Source organism: Pongo pygmaeus, chromosome 14, assembly GCF_028885625.2.
Source record: "Pongo pygmaeus isolate AG05252 chromosome 14, NHGRI_mPonPyg2-v2.0_pri, whole genome shotgun sequence".
Classification (NCBI taxonomy): Eukaryota; Metazoa; Chordata; class Mammalia; order Primates; family Hominidae; genus Pongo; species Pongo pygmaeus.
Window position 1 is genome coordinate 34314710 of NC_072387.2, and position 14682 is coordinate 34329391.

At 41.7% G+C, this 14682-nt stretch overlaps 1 protein-coding gene across 9 annotated transcripts in view; it reads left to right on the top strand.

The window, feature by feature from the left end:
- The window catches only part of ATP8A2 (ATPase phospholipid transporting 8A2), a 660817-nt gene that overhangs the window by 473886 nt on the left and 172249 nt on the right, over window positions 1-14682 (top strand). For all 9 annotated transcript variants that reach the window (XM_054446069.2, XM_054446071.2, XM_063650657.1 and 6 more), the window contains 2 exons: window positions 4999-5121; window positions 7285-7363. In XM_054446069.2, coding sequence (XP_054302044.1) covers window positions 4999-5121; window positions 7285-7363 — 202 coding nt within the window. The remainder of the gene's footprint in view (window positions 1-4998; window positions 5122-7284; window positions 7364-14682) is intronic.

The window sequence follows — 14682 nt, forward strand, 5'->3', positions numbered from 1 at the left end:
GGCGTGAGCCACCGTACCCAGCTCATTTTGTTTTGTGGGTAGAATGAGACTAAAAATACCACGAATGACCAGTGCTACTAGGATCAAATGGATTTCAGCTAAATTTTATGTCTTTTGTAATGCAGAGAACACACTAGTATTATTTATCCTCTTGCAGAAAATGAATCCTGTTGTTAAGCCAGCATCATTTGAGGAAGAAAACTGTAGGCCAGTCTCACTTATAAACATAAATACAAAAATTCTACATAAAATATTGGCAAATGGAGTTCAATAATATATTAAAAGAAAAAGTATGTGACAAAGTAAGATTTATTTTAGGAATATAAGAGGCTTGAAATTAAACATCTTTCTAAATATCACTATATCAATAAAATAAGAAAAACATGATCCCATCAGCAGATGCTACAAAAATGTTTGAAGCAATTCAGCTGCCATTCCCAAAATACGAACTCTAAATAAAATAGGAATAGAAAAAAAGCCATTTAACCAAAATTCAGACCATTTACAAAAACCAGTAGCATGCTGCCCAAAATGGTAAAATTCTGAAATAGTTTCATTTAAAATAAGAAATTAATCAAGATGCCTGCCATCACTATATAATTCATTGTTTTCGTATTTTCGGCAACTGCAAAGAAGATTACAAATATTGGGAAAACAATGAACAATTTCTGTACTTACACACATATGCTCACAGAAATATGGTAATGTAAATATGTCCATATATGATTGTTTATCTAGAAAACAAAAAAATACCAGTAGAGAAATACTCGAATTATAAGAGAATTTGATAAAGTGACCAGATAAACGATAAATATATTTTAAAAATCAATAGCCTTTTTCTAGCCTAGCAATAAATAGCTTTTTTTTTTTTTTTTTTTTTTTTGCTCTAGCAATGGACACTAGAAATGCAAAGGAAGTAAGAATTCTTTCAAAAAAGCAATTAAAATTATACATTGCATAGGAAAAATGTTTACAGTTCCTACGTTTTTAAAAGTCTTATTGAACAAATGGAAAAGCATACTGTTTTCTTGTATGGGAAGACAGTATCATAAAAGATTCAACTCTTCTAAAATTAATATAAATATATATGATTCCACATAGACTCAATCCCAATAGGTGAATGTTTTGGGAGGAAAGGAGGAAGTTGCATAAAGTTATATTAAAATATAAATGGAATTTACACATATCTCACAATAAATATGTAAAGCATGCTCAAAAAAAGATCATAAAAGTAGACTTATTTTTACTAAACATCAGACTATACTATGAAGCCACCATAACCAAATCACTGTTATTGACAAATAAGTTGGAGATTCTAGAACTACATTCCCGTTCTAGAGTCTAGATGTGTAATACATGAGAATTTGATTAGCCTTAAAGGTAATCTTTCAATGTAGTGGGGAAAGTTTGGCCTCATTAATTATGTTGTCACAACTGGCTCTTTATCTGGAAAAAAATGGACTCCTATATGGAAAAATTAATTCCAGATATATTAAAGACTTAAATGTGGAAAATAAAATCGTAAAATCCTACAAGACACTCCTGGAAACACGTACTTTTCATGAAAGAGTAACTTCTGTAGCCACAATTGGACATGCAGAAGCATTTCTTGGCCATTTAAATATTAAAAGCTTTTATATGGCAAAAGAACCCATTTAAAAAACCAATAGACAAAGAGTGCATTTGCATGAAATTTAATAATATAAAGACAGTTGATATCTGTTCTACTCAAAGAACTCTTTAAAAAGAGGATAAGCCATGGATAGAAAGCAGACAAAAGACATGAGTAGACATTTCACAGAACTGCAAATGCAGATAGCCAGCAAATGTATGAAAACATGTTCAAACTCACTGGTAGTTGGGGAAATGCAGCTTTTTAAAGTAAGAAGTAGACAAAAGACATGAGTAGACATTTCACAGAACTGCAAATCCAGATGACCAACAAATGTATGAAAACATGCTCAAACTCACTGGTAGTTGAGGAAATGCAGCTTTTTAAAGTAAGAAGTAACATCTTTAATTTTTAAGACTGGAGAACATTAAAAGACCGATGTAACAACCATTGCTGATAGGGAAATAGCGAAAAATCTATGATTGTCTTTTGCAATGGGAGAGGAAAATGCTTTCAAAATCCTTTGAAAGGCAGAATCTAGTAAAATTAAAAATGCATGTATCCTTTTAACTCTCCTGCTGGGCCTTCTTCCCATAAAGATAAAAGAAAAAACCTGTATGTTATAATATAATATAGATATGTATTACATAGTGTTTGTGGTAACAAAGAACTGGAAAGAAAATGAATGTCTGTCAGTGGGTGAATGGCTAAAAAAATGGCACATCCATACTATGAATTATTATGTGACCATTAAAAGACTGCATTAGCATCAAACCCAAGGGACTTGGGGGGCTTTCTGTAATGTATTGTTTAGCAAAAAAAGCATGATGAAGAAAAATGTGTATAATGTATAATGTCTACTTTTTTGGTTGGCAGGAGACAGGGTCTCACTCTGTGGCCCAGGCTGGAATGCAATGGTGCAATCATAGCTCACTGCAGCCTCAACCTCCTGGGCTGGAGCAGCTCTTTCACCTCAACTTTCCAAGTAGCTGGGACTACAGACGCACACTGTCTTGGTGTGTTCTGTGAAATTGAGACAGGGTCTTGGTGTGTTGCACAAGCTGGTCTCAAACTCCTGTCTTGGCCTCCCAAAGTGCTAGGATTGCAGGCAGGAGCCACCATGACTGGCCAGTGTCAACGTTTTATGAAACAAATTATGATCCCTAACGTGTGTCTGTGTGTGTGTGTGTGTGTGTGTGTGTGTGTGTGTAGTATGCTATAGGCAGAGTGGAAAATATGTAGGCATGCTGGGCTTCATTATAGCATGGTGATGAAGGGCAGTGGAGAATCTGAAGTTGGGTAGAAGGAGAAGCTCAAGTTTAAAAAAAAGACAAAGAGTGCCACATAAACAGCAGGCATGACATCACATGTACACATGGATGCAGAGCAATGGAGGTGAGGGTATGTACTAAGAAAGTGTACATGGCTCCTGGCTTCTGGTAGAAGCTCTGTCCACCTATAAAACAGACAATTTTTGTTGTTGTGAGGAAAGTGAGTGCAACAAGTCTCCTGTGGATTTCTCCTTGAAGTCTTTGTAGCACACTGAAATCCCAGGGCTGCTTTCCATTCTGCTGTGGACTGAAGGAAGAGTGTGAGAGTTTTACTGACTCTACTCACCACACATCTGATTGCCTGCTCCCAATAGACTTGGGAACAGCTTCCTCTGGCCACATACTCCATCTCCAAATAGCTAGTGTGAGTTCAGAATTCTTTTACAGACACACGTCCAATTCCCACAGGCCTGAGAGCTTGCTGGGTTTGTGGGTGGGGATTTGAGGGATGCTCAGCAGCAAGTGACCCAGGCTCTGTGAACCATTCCCAGAACCAAGCAGGAGAAGGACCCTCAGGGCCACCATGTCCTGAGTTAAAATGATATGTTTCTTCCAAGCACTTTCTTCAGCTCCTGCTTGATCTTTCTAAAACACAAATGTGAGTACAGGTAAAAGTCAAAAGTCTTGCAAGGCACCATCTGCCCAAGAACTCATTGTCACTGGAGATTGTTTGGTCTGGTCTCCTTCCTATCCTTGCCTTACACCGCACCCTCAGCCAGCCACCATCCTGTGTATCTTAGAAGTTTCCTCGTCCAAAGACAAAATTACAACAATTTAAATATCGAATTGGCTTTTATTAGCCATTCTGGAATTGGGTAACATCTCATTCCATGAAACAGAATAAGTGCTCCGATGAGCTGAGCAGAGGAGGCCAACTTTATAGGCAGAAAGGGGCTAAGGAAACAGAAGTAGAACAAAAAGTGACTGGTTGTTTCAAAGTGACTTTCTTTACAGAGTTCAAACAGGGGACTTCTGTATCATGCTGCCTCAAGTAAACTGGGCCCTTTCTGGTGCCCAGGTAAACTGGTTGCTGTGAATCTCCTGTTTTTTGTTTGTTTGTTTGTTTGTTTTTGGAAAACTGGCCTGTTTCAAAGTTTAGTTTGATGACACAGCTCTTAGCACAAGTAACTCCATTTTGGTTTGGTCAGGTCTGCTGGGGCAGAGTGCAGGAGCTCCGTCCAAACAGTGGCCTCCTATAAACGTTGTTCAACACCTCCAAACAGGCATGCTGATGTCTCAGAGCTTTGTAAGGGGTGCATCTCTCATGGGACTCCTTCCTCGCCCACATCCCTGTCATCTTGCCAAATCGTGTTGGTCTAATACCTTGCAGGGCAGATACTCTTTGGTGCAAGAATCCTTTGGTGACTCTCCCTTCTCCTTCTGCGTCCTCCCCCAACAGGTATTAATAGTTTTGCAGAGCCCTGCGTTTTGTATATTTATCTCTATGCCTGTTGCCCCACTCCCCTCCCCCACTTTTGCAGTAGTTGGCGTTCCTGGAGGTCCTAATTCCTTTCCTTCTTTCTTCTGTTTGTAAGTCTCTCCATTCCTGGTGCTTATCACAGTATCTAGCCCATAATTCATTTATAGTAAATGTCTGTTGAATGAATAAATGGATGAAGTACATTATGCTTCCTGAAATTTGAGTATAACGTCAGGGTGGAAAGTTGTAAATTTTACATCAGCTAGCGTGAGCAGAAAACAAAGCAACACTTCACACAGCTACCTGTGGCATGATTCCACATCAGTCTTTGTTTTACAAAGGAAGGTAGTTGCTACTTTAACAAGAAATCTTGGCTAATCAGATAATGTATGATGTTTTTAGTGTTCATTTGATAGTGATTAACGTAAAATTTGATAGTGGTTCATTTGATAGTGATTAACGTAAAAATGGTCTTTCATTTATTTCCTTTGTTTGGAGGGTGTCTGGGGATCTGTGAATCATGGAGTCTCAGGTTTGGACTTGACTGGAAATGAAGTCATCATTTGGTAGAAGGGAACACTGAAGCTGTGTGGATCGGCAGGGCTGCTCTTAATGGCTCATTGTTCTCCCTGCAGATTTTCACTGCTTTGCCGCCCTTCACTCTGGGAATCTTCGAGAGGTCTTGCACTCAGGAGAGCATGCTCAGGTTTCCCCAGCTCTACAAAATCACCCAGAACGGCGAAGGCTTCAACACAAAGGTAAACAGGGTGTGATCTCAGAACTGTCACCTCAGAAAGGCGTGGCAGTTTGATTCTAGTCATCTGCCTAGGAGATAGTTGAGGCTTGAGAAAGAACATTTGAGAAGTGCTGAGAATATGATCCACTCGCCCCATCACGCACGCACACACACACACACACACATGCACACACGCCACAAACCCAGTGAATTCAAGATGCCTTCTCAGGCGACGGGTCCATGCTGTGTGGGCTGCAACCTCTGGTCCCAGCGTGTTGACTCCTTCCCACTTCTCCCCATCAGCCCCTGACATCAGTGTGGGCAGCAGCTCCCACAGCCCAGGTTCAGGATCTGCTGTCAGAGACCCCTCTTGCACAGGCCTGCAGCCCCGTGTGGAGGCCCGATGGCAGCTTACCTAGCTGTTGCTGTGTTTGTCATTTGAAATAAAATGTGTCTTTAGCTAGTGCGTAAAATTGGCTAGATATGAACTCAGGGTTCACATGAGTTGCGGGGGTTTTGTTTGGTTTTGTTTTTCTGGACCAGAGCATCAGAAAGGAGCCCCCCCCACCGCAAAAAAAAAAAAAGGTATAGGTGATCCTGACAAACCCACGCCAAAGCTGGGTGGGGTGTTAAAGGAGTCATGCAGTCTCAGACAGCAGAGGGGTCTGCCACACAGATGCCATTTGCGGCTGAAAGTGGCAGAGTGCTTGGGTGACCCCATCCAAAGAAAAGAGAGATGTGTGCTTGGGTGCAGAGGGGCGAGATGTGAGCATGGCTGCACAGCCTTGTTTCTGCCTCAGGTCTTTGCACAGGGGGGATTCAGAAGTTTAGACAGAGGTCTGTTGCACAGTTCACCTCCAGTACTGTGTGCTGGTGGCAGTCACGATTTGCATGCATGGTTCCTGGGCCATCAGTGAGAAGGACACAGGGAGTCACCTCTCCAGACCTCAAGGAGAGAACAGTCTCCCAGGGCCTTTCTTCTGAGCCAGATGTTCCTGACATCCCTTACAGCTGCTTTTTTCTGGGGAGGCTCACTAGTTACATCCGAGGCAGGGAAGAAACAGAAGGGCCCCTTATTGGTTCTACCGTCTGCCATATCTAAAGAGACCTGAGGGACTCATTTTACCAATCCTTGTTGACTGTGATTCCGTTAATGGGAAAATATGACCCATTTTCAATGCATTATTTACATAAATCCATTTTCTACAGAATATGAATTCAAAGGCCATTTGAGGTGGGAAGTAAGTAAGAGCTGAGAATGCACGGAAACTTATCTGCAGGCACTTTGAAGAATTTTTTTTTTTTTTTTTTTTTTAGGTAGAGAGGTCAGAGATGGTGCAAAAATGAACATTTAAAGCAGGGGGAAATTCCATTGTCTTATAATAACATTTTTCACTATTTTCTGTTGTCTTACCACTACTTAGGCTCAAACTATATGATAATTTCCAGGGACAACTTGTAGATGTTTAAATAAATTTAATCTGGCTTTAATAGTTAATAACTGTCACCACAGTGGTTAAAACAATGATTGCGATGTATTAGTGAAACTAAAGTTTAGAATAAACTAAACCTTGTGTTCTTTTTTCTGACCTTTAAACATTAAAATAAAGAGAATTTTCAAATATGCATATTATCTAAAATCCCAAAAATAAAAGAAAAAGTTGAGTGAGAGGGATTTGAAGTAGTAAAACAAAAGAGTGAGAATGCCATGTAAAAATTTACAAGTGGAATGTTTTCAGTGCTTTTAAGACACCCCATCCGCCCCGACACAGTTTAATTGTTAAGAAGAGACACAGTTTTAGTCTGTTCTTAACAATTTTGACCTAGTACCCTTTTTCTGGATGTTTGTAAAATGTTGTTGTCTCTCTTACAATGCTAAAGAAAACTGATCAGAGTGAATTTTTCACATGTGGATAGATTGTGTTGCTCTGCATACGTGTGAGTAGATATTTAGGTCTTTGTAACTAAAGTAATATGATCTGGAGATAATCCAGTCATTTGTATGTAAAAATTAAATAATCGATTTGGGTGGGTTTTTTTTTTTTCCAAATTCAAGAATAATATGCTACTCCTGGAACCGTGCAGCGCACGGCCAGGATCCTTCACAATGTGGCGTTTGTTGAGAGTTTCACAGAGGTCAAGCGTTTTGGGCAGCTCCTGACTCCCTTGGTTTGTTTTTCCTTAGGTTTTCTGGGGTCACTGCATCAACGCCTTGGTCCACTCCCTCATCCTCTTCTGGTTTCCCATGAAAGCTCTGGAGCATGGTAAGGGCTGTGTGATTTCACCTGTCAGCAAGGAGCTTTGCAGTCGCTCTGCTGCCTGTGTGTTCACAATTTTTTTTTCCAGTTCTGCAGAACGAGAGATCACAGGAACACATTTTAGAGGAAAAACATACCTAAAGCATAATGAGAGCTAGTCCCAGGTTTATAGCTGTTAGGTTTCATCAGTTCTGGCCTTGAGAACCCACTTTCTTTCCAGCTGACTGGATAGTTTGAGTACTAGAAATTCTCAACTCAGTTTGTAAAAACTATTTGAGTCAGAGATCTTCAAGGAAAGTCCTGTACTGTAATGAAATGTTGATGCTTTTTGTCCGTGGTTTGAAATTCTCTGTTAATTACTTTGACTTTTATTTCTGAGCCTCTCCTACCCATATGCAGAATAACTCAAATCTTATAAGAGTTGAATCTTATTCCTAGCTTTCTGAAAGAGTGTCCTGTCCTTGATGTACGCCTTTTGAAATTAGAGTTTGAGAATGAATTCTCCAGATTGGTGTTTGTCTTTACAGCTAGAAGAGGATGTCTGAGAACTGTGGCAGACCCCGTGTTTTTTCACACTTCTTAATACATCCAGAACGTGGCCTCCTAAAGAGATATATTTTTATTTTCAGAAAATAAAAATGTATCATGAGAATGCTACTCTTTCATCCCTCTCAAACAGTAATAATCCCCCTGGGAAAAATTACTCCAAATGTTGACTAGACAAGACCCTTTATTGTTCAAAGAACCAAAGAATATAAAGTTTCCAAGCGTCTTTGTTTCTGTGTCAGTGAGTTTTATGCTTCAAACAGAAATGATTCATCCTCACCGATATTCTTTAACCTATTAAATACTGACAGAGAAAATGCATGCACTGCCATTTTCTTATGCCACGTGACATATTCTTTCAATTTCATCAGAACTTCTTTTCCTTCGAGGGTTCCTAAGTCTTTAAATCAGAGAATACAATTTTATGCTTTCTAGCCTCACCCCAAAAAAGAGCATTCTAGTAAAATCGTTTTCTTTTAACTTGAAACCCTTCTTGTGATTCATCTTTACTCAGTGGATTTAATTTATTTTAAAATGGTTTTGTAAATAAGAGTGTGTACATATAAGAGTTTGGGATGTGATTTTGTTTCAGAGGCTGTGATATTTTGGTGACAGACTCAGCCATCATTGTAGCAGGAAGGATTAGTGATGGGAAATGGTATGTCTGATGAGCATAAGAGAAATTTGAGCAATTATCCTCCGTACCTAAGCCCAGGCTTTGGTACTTAAGAAGAGTCTGCAAATAACATGAACTAGCCACAAGTACTCTCTGAAGACCCCTTACCACTTCTTATCTAGACATCCTACTGTGTTCCTAACTCAGAATTGCTTGCCTTTTGACTCTCAGAAGCTTTACAAGATGGTCATTTACTTACCTGCTTCAAAAGGAACTAATGTGGCCGTTCTGCAGTGGAGACGATGGTTTTCTTATCCTGGAATTATGATCATATACTTTCAGTTGGTGCCTTGTGGTTTGTGGTGAAATTGCTATAGTTTACCCAGATTCCATTATGTAAGTCCATTCATTCACCTAACATGGTCAGTGTTTAAAAGGATGTAGACTCCCAGCAGTTGCTAACTTACCTAAGAGACAGCACCAAATGAATTTTAAATTAGTTTTGCTATCCTTATCTAATTCCTCCAAATTTGGCAAATTACCTGGCAGCCAGCCAATAGGATGCTTTTTGCCTCTTTTTATTATCACCATCATCATCAATGTCATTATTTCATTGTATTTATTGAGCCTTCAGCATAGGGGTTTTCTTTGAGTTGTGTTGCAAACAATAATCTATTGAGTGAAACTGTGTAAAGTGAGTAAATTGAAAATATTAAGTGTATCAGAACAACAGTGTTCTTGGTCATTAGTTGACTTCCCCTAACAAATTGAATATTTTAGAATTAATTTCTAAATTCTCACTGTTAGTACAGAGAAAAAAAATCATTATATTATTGCTCATTAACCTTATTCCTGTTAGTTCAAGACACTGTGGTAGATTCTAAGGGTGACAGTAGGTATATCAATGTCGGTCTTACCTTCAAAGAGTTTGTAGTATGGAAAGGGAGATTAGATTTTGTCTTAGTCCATTTTGTGCTGCTATAAGAATACCATAGACTGGGTAATTTATAGTGAACAGAAATGTATTTGGCTTATGATTCTGGAGGCTGGGAAGTCCCAGGTCAGGGAGCTGGCTTCTTGTTAGGACCTCCTTGATGTGTCATCCCATGGTGGAAGGATACAGGGTAGAGAGAGAAGGAAGGAACCCAAGCCAGTGACAACAACATTAATGCATTCGTGAGGGTGGCGCCCCCATGACCCACACACCTCCTATCAGGCCACAGCTCCCAGCACCACTGCATTGGAGATCAAACTTTCAACACATGAGCTTTGCGGGCTGCATTCAAACCAGAGCAGATTTGCAAATGAATAACTACAGTACAAGGTAAAAAATAGCTGTTTCAAGTAAACCATAGATAAAATGCTATTAGATATCAGAGGACTGAGAGATGCCTTTCATATTTAAGTTTAGCCATGAAATCCAGCAGAAGGAAGAATCAAGCAAAGTGGGAAGATCAGGACAGGTGTGGAAAACTGAGCAGCTGAAGGGTGGAAGATGGGGAAGTTTAGGAAGGCAGATAAAAGCTGAATTACAGAGGGCTTTGGGTATGAGGTTAAGAAACTGGGACATGGCCGGGCGTGGTGTCTCACGCTTATAATCCCAAAACTTCGGGAGGCAGAGGTGGGTGGATCACCAGACATCAGTTCAAGACCAGCCTGGCCAACATGGTGAAACCCCGTCTCTACCAAAAATACTAAAATTAGCTGGGTGTGGTGGCAGGCACCTATAATCCCAGCTACGATTATAGGATTATATGATTATGGGAGGCTGAGGCAGCAGAATTGCTTGAACCCGGGAGGTGGAGGTTGCAGTGAGCCAAGATCATGCCACTGCACTCCAGCCTGGGCAAAAAAGCAAAACTCTGTCAAAAAAAAAGAAAGCAAGAAAAAGAAAAGAAAAGGAAAGGAAGGAAGGGAGGGAAAGGAGGGAGGGAGGAAGGAAGGAAGGAAGAATGGAAGGAAGGAAGGAGAAGAAAGAAGGAAAGAAACTGGGACTTAACTGTTTAGGCACTGAAGGGTCGGTGTATAATTTAAATCTAGAATGTTATGATCAGGGCAATTTGGGAAAATAAACCTGTCATGTCTTGTAAGGTGAGCGATAGAAAGAAAACTACTGGCAGAGATTCCAGGGGACAGCTTAGGGAGGGTTAAACCCAGCAATGGTATTGTGTTTGGAGAGGGTGTTTTGAAAGGAGCTTCTTTGTTTGCTGAGATTGTGGCATATCTATGAGGTAAGAGGCGCTCTGAGGGCACAGTGAATATAGCTATCAGCAAGCCAGGCACTGCCTCTCCTGCCCTCTGGAGGCTTCCCTCTTGAAAGAGGAGTAGGGGGTGGTCACGTGGAACAAGGGAGATGTGGGGCATGGTTGGGAGAAGGAACATTCCTGGCCAGGACCATGCAGGTGCACAGGACCTGAGCTGCTGAGGCCATGGGAAGTATCTTAGTGGGACTGGGGGTGCCTGGCTCTGAACTCTGTCAACCTCTGGTGAGAGGCTCGGGACACTGGGCATTCCTGACCTGGACTGGAAAAAGCAGTAACCTCCTACTGTAATCTGACTGCTCATGCCCCCGCCCCCCCCTTCATATGTCAAAACCTCAAACTGTAAGGTGATGGTATACAACATAGGGCCTCTGGAAGGTGATTAGGTCATGAGGGTGGATCTCTCAGGGATGGGATTAGTGTACCTATAAAAGGGACCCTAGAGAGCTCATTTGCCCCTTCCACTATGTGGGAATGTAGCTAGAAGACATCACCTATGAGGAATGGGCCCTCACCTGACACCACAACTGCCACTTCCTTGATCTTGGACTTCGCAAGCTCCAGAACTATAAGAAATGAATTTCCAGGGGTTATAATCCTTGCAGTTTTTAGTATTTTGTTATAGTCAGCCGAAAGAACTAAGACACTCCCTCTCCACCTTTCCCTATCCTTCTGGAAGTATCAATCAAAACACATCTCTACGTATTTCTAGCATCCCCCTTGTAGTGGACAACCACCCCTAGTCAAGACAACTACAGCATAGAGAGGAGGTAGGGGCTGGAAAAGGAACAAATATGTGAGGGAGGGTCTGATCGCTAACACCTGGCAGGGGGGACTTTTTCTCAGGGCAGGGTTGGAGGTAGGAGAGTTATGTGATGAGATTTGCCTGTAAAGAAGATTAAGACTGCTCTGTAGAGAAGCACATAGGATCTGGCAAGAGTATGCCAGGACCATGCAGTTGCAAAGGACCTGAGCCGCTGAGGCCATGGGAATTATTTTAGTGGGATTGGGGGTGGCAGGGATTTTTTTGGTAGGGACGGGAGTGGCAGGGATAAAGACTAAGCACCAGAGGACCAGGATATGTCAGCTGACTGGAGGACTTGTTTATGTGTGGTGATTTGCTGTCCTGAGTACAAGTGAATTCTTATTACACATTTTTTTTTTGTTTTTGTTTTTGAGGCAGAGTCCCATTCTGTCTCCCAGGCTGGAGTGCAGGGGCGTGATCTCGGCTCACTGAAATCTCCGCCTCCCATGTTCAAGTGATTCTCCTGCCTCAGCCTCCTGAGTAGCTGGAATTACAGGCTCGCGCCATCACCCCCGGCTAATTTTTGTATTTTTAGTAGAGATGGGGTTTCACCCTGTTGGCCAGGCTGGTCTCGAACTCCTGACCTCGTGATCTGCCCACCTCGGCTTCCCAAAGTGCTGGGATTACAGGCCGTGAGCCACTGCGCCTGGCCTTATTACACTCTTAATTGTCATTTAGGAGAATGTGTATCCTCCCCACCCCCAAAGAGGCATAGGAACATGGCACCAATTTGAGACAAACTAGGGCACTGTCAAAGCCCTTGGTCTAACAGAGGGGCACCTTCAGGCCTCTCCCCTCCCCCAAGAGCTGCCTGAAGCCGTCCCTCAGATGCCCACCCACACCCAGAGCCCCAGAGGAGTTTTGTTTGACCAGGGGCTGAAGTCCCTAGAGTAGTTTCATTTCCCCCTTGATACCGTATGGATGATGTCACAAAGACAGGAGGTTTTACTAGAAAATTCTGCCTCCACCATCTATGGAGAGAACCTCAGGTATATATCAACGGTGTTCACTTTGGGCAAGGCAACAGAAGCACACTTCTTATTGGGAAGAAATATTTTTGAGAAGGTATATCGTTCATTCCCTAGAATGCTTCCAAGAATTTTGCTTTGCTTATTTTCATGTGGTTTTGGAGAGACTTTTCAAAGCACTCCTTTGCTGATGGAGTTTGTGATGATTCATTTCAAATTTCAAAATAAATTTTTCCACTCAAGCAATTCAGTAAATCAGATTTCTTCCAACCATCACAGCCATACACTTACTGCCATGGTCTGCCTGCAGCTCCTCGCCTTTGATATGGAAAGCGATGCTGGGTTAGACCTAGGATGTCACCTTCACAGGGACCCAAGTCCATCAGGAGCCCTGGTGTTAGCCCACACCCGGGTTTCCTGTTGGCATGTCCAGTTGGCAGAGTTGAGCAACCCTCCTTGAAGTGTAATGTGGTTATTGGCAAAATAATACAAAATTGGTCTTGATTTTAAAAAAGGAAGTATTCAGATTTTTCTTGATGAAATTTAAGAGGGAGGTGATGGGAAAGAGACTATGCTTAACAGAAGAAAAGAGCTCCTAAAAACGTTTGTTCTTGATTCCCCAGAGTCCACACCATAGAAACTGCTCCCTCAGCGTTTAAGGAGAATACCATACGGATTCTTATGTATGGGTACTAATTAAGCAACTGGGCCTTTCCACATTTTTGGAGAAGGCAATTTTATAATTTTTAATAAATTTGCTCCTGTAAGATCAGGCATGTTTTGTATACTGAAATAGTAGTGCACGTGTATAAAATAAAACTTAGTGTGACTCTCTTTGCCCCTGGCATTGTTGGGTCATATTAGTTTAAACTATTTCTGACCCTTACTTTATTACTGAAAACTTGAGTGTTTCATACCATATAAATCCTGAGACTTGTGTTGTTTCACATTAAGCTAAATTTAGGCAAGATTGCCAGTGTTCTCTGAGACTGCAACTTCTTAAACTCAATTATTCATTCATTTTTGTAAAAAGATAAAAGAGTGGCTGGGCACAGTGGCTCATGCCTGTAATCCCAGCACTTTGGGAGGCCGAGGCAGGCAGATCACCTGAGGTCAGGAGATCAAGACCAGCCTGACCAACATGGTGAAACCCCATCTCTACTAAAAATACAAAAATTGGCCGGGCTTGGTGGCGCATGCCTGTAACCCCAGCTACCTGGGAGGCTGAGGCAGGAGAATTGCTTGAACCAGGAGGCAGAGGTTGCAGTGAGCCGAGATCGTGCCATTGCACTCCAGCCTGGGTGATGAGAGCGAAACTCCGTCTCAAAACAACAACAAAAAAAAGATAAAAGAATATATTCTCTATGCCAGGCTCCTCCTGGGTTATGGGGACACAGTAGTGCGTATAATAGAGGAGTTCCCGCCCTCATGGAACTGACACCTGGAGAAGGCAGGATTTGAACAGGAAATGTTAGCAAAGCAGAAGGGCAAGTTCAGATGGAATGTCTTCCAGGGAAAACTAACCTGGGCTGAGCTTTAAGGACTGCTTCCTGGAGGATGTGGCAGCAGAGTTGAAGAATGAGTAGGAATGAGGTAGGAGAAGAGGAGAGGGGAAAGAGTTTCAGGTTGCAGGAATAGAATAGTTCCAAGAGAAAGATGGCATGAAGCAGTTGTGGGGAGATGTTGCAGGGCAGATTGAGACACAGATTGCCTTGGGATGGTGAGAGTGGAGACAGAGAAGTCAGACCTTTCCAGGCCTTTTGGAATAAATGAGCCTTTTGGAGTAAAAGTGTAATAAGGCCATTGGCAGGTTTTAAGCAGGGAGCTGTGCAGTCTGATTTATTGTAATATAACCACACAGGCCAGGATAATGATTGGAGTCCAGTTCCTGGGCTGTTGCTGATCTAATGTAGCAATAATGGCACTTGAGAAAAATGGATGGGTTGGAGGCAAAGCTAGAAGGACTCAGTATTGCATTAATTAATAATCCCCTTCTCCACCTGATTGCACAACGTCCTAAACCCGCCAGGAGAATGTGCTAACGCAGTCATAAAGGGCAACAAAATACTATATTTTACAGTAAGGTATGTGAAACAAACACTCACATTTTGTTCCCCCATAAAAGTCAC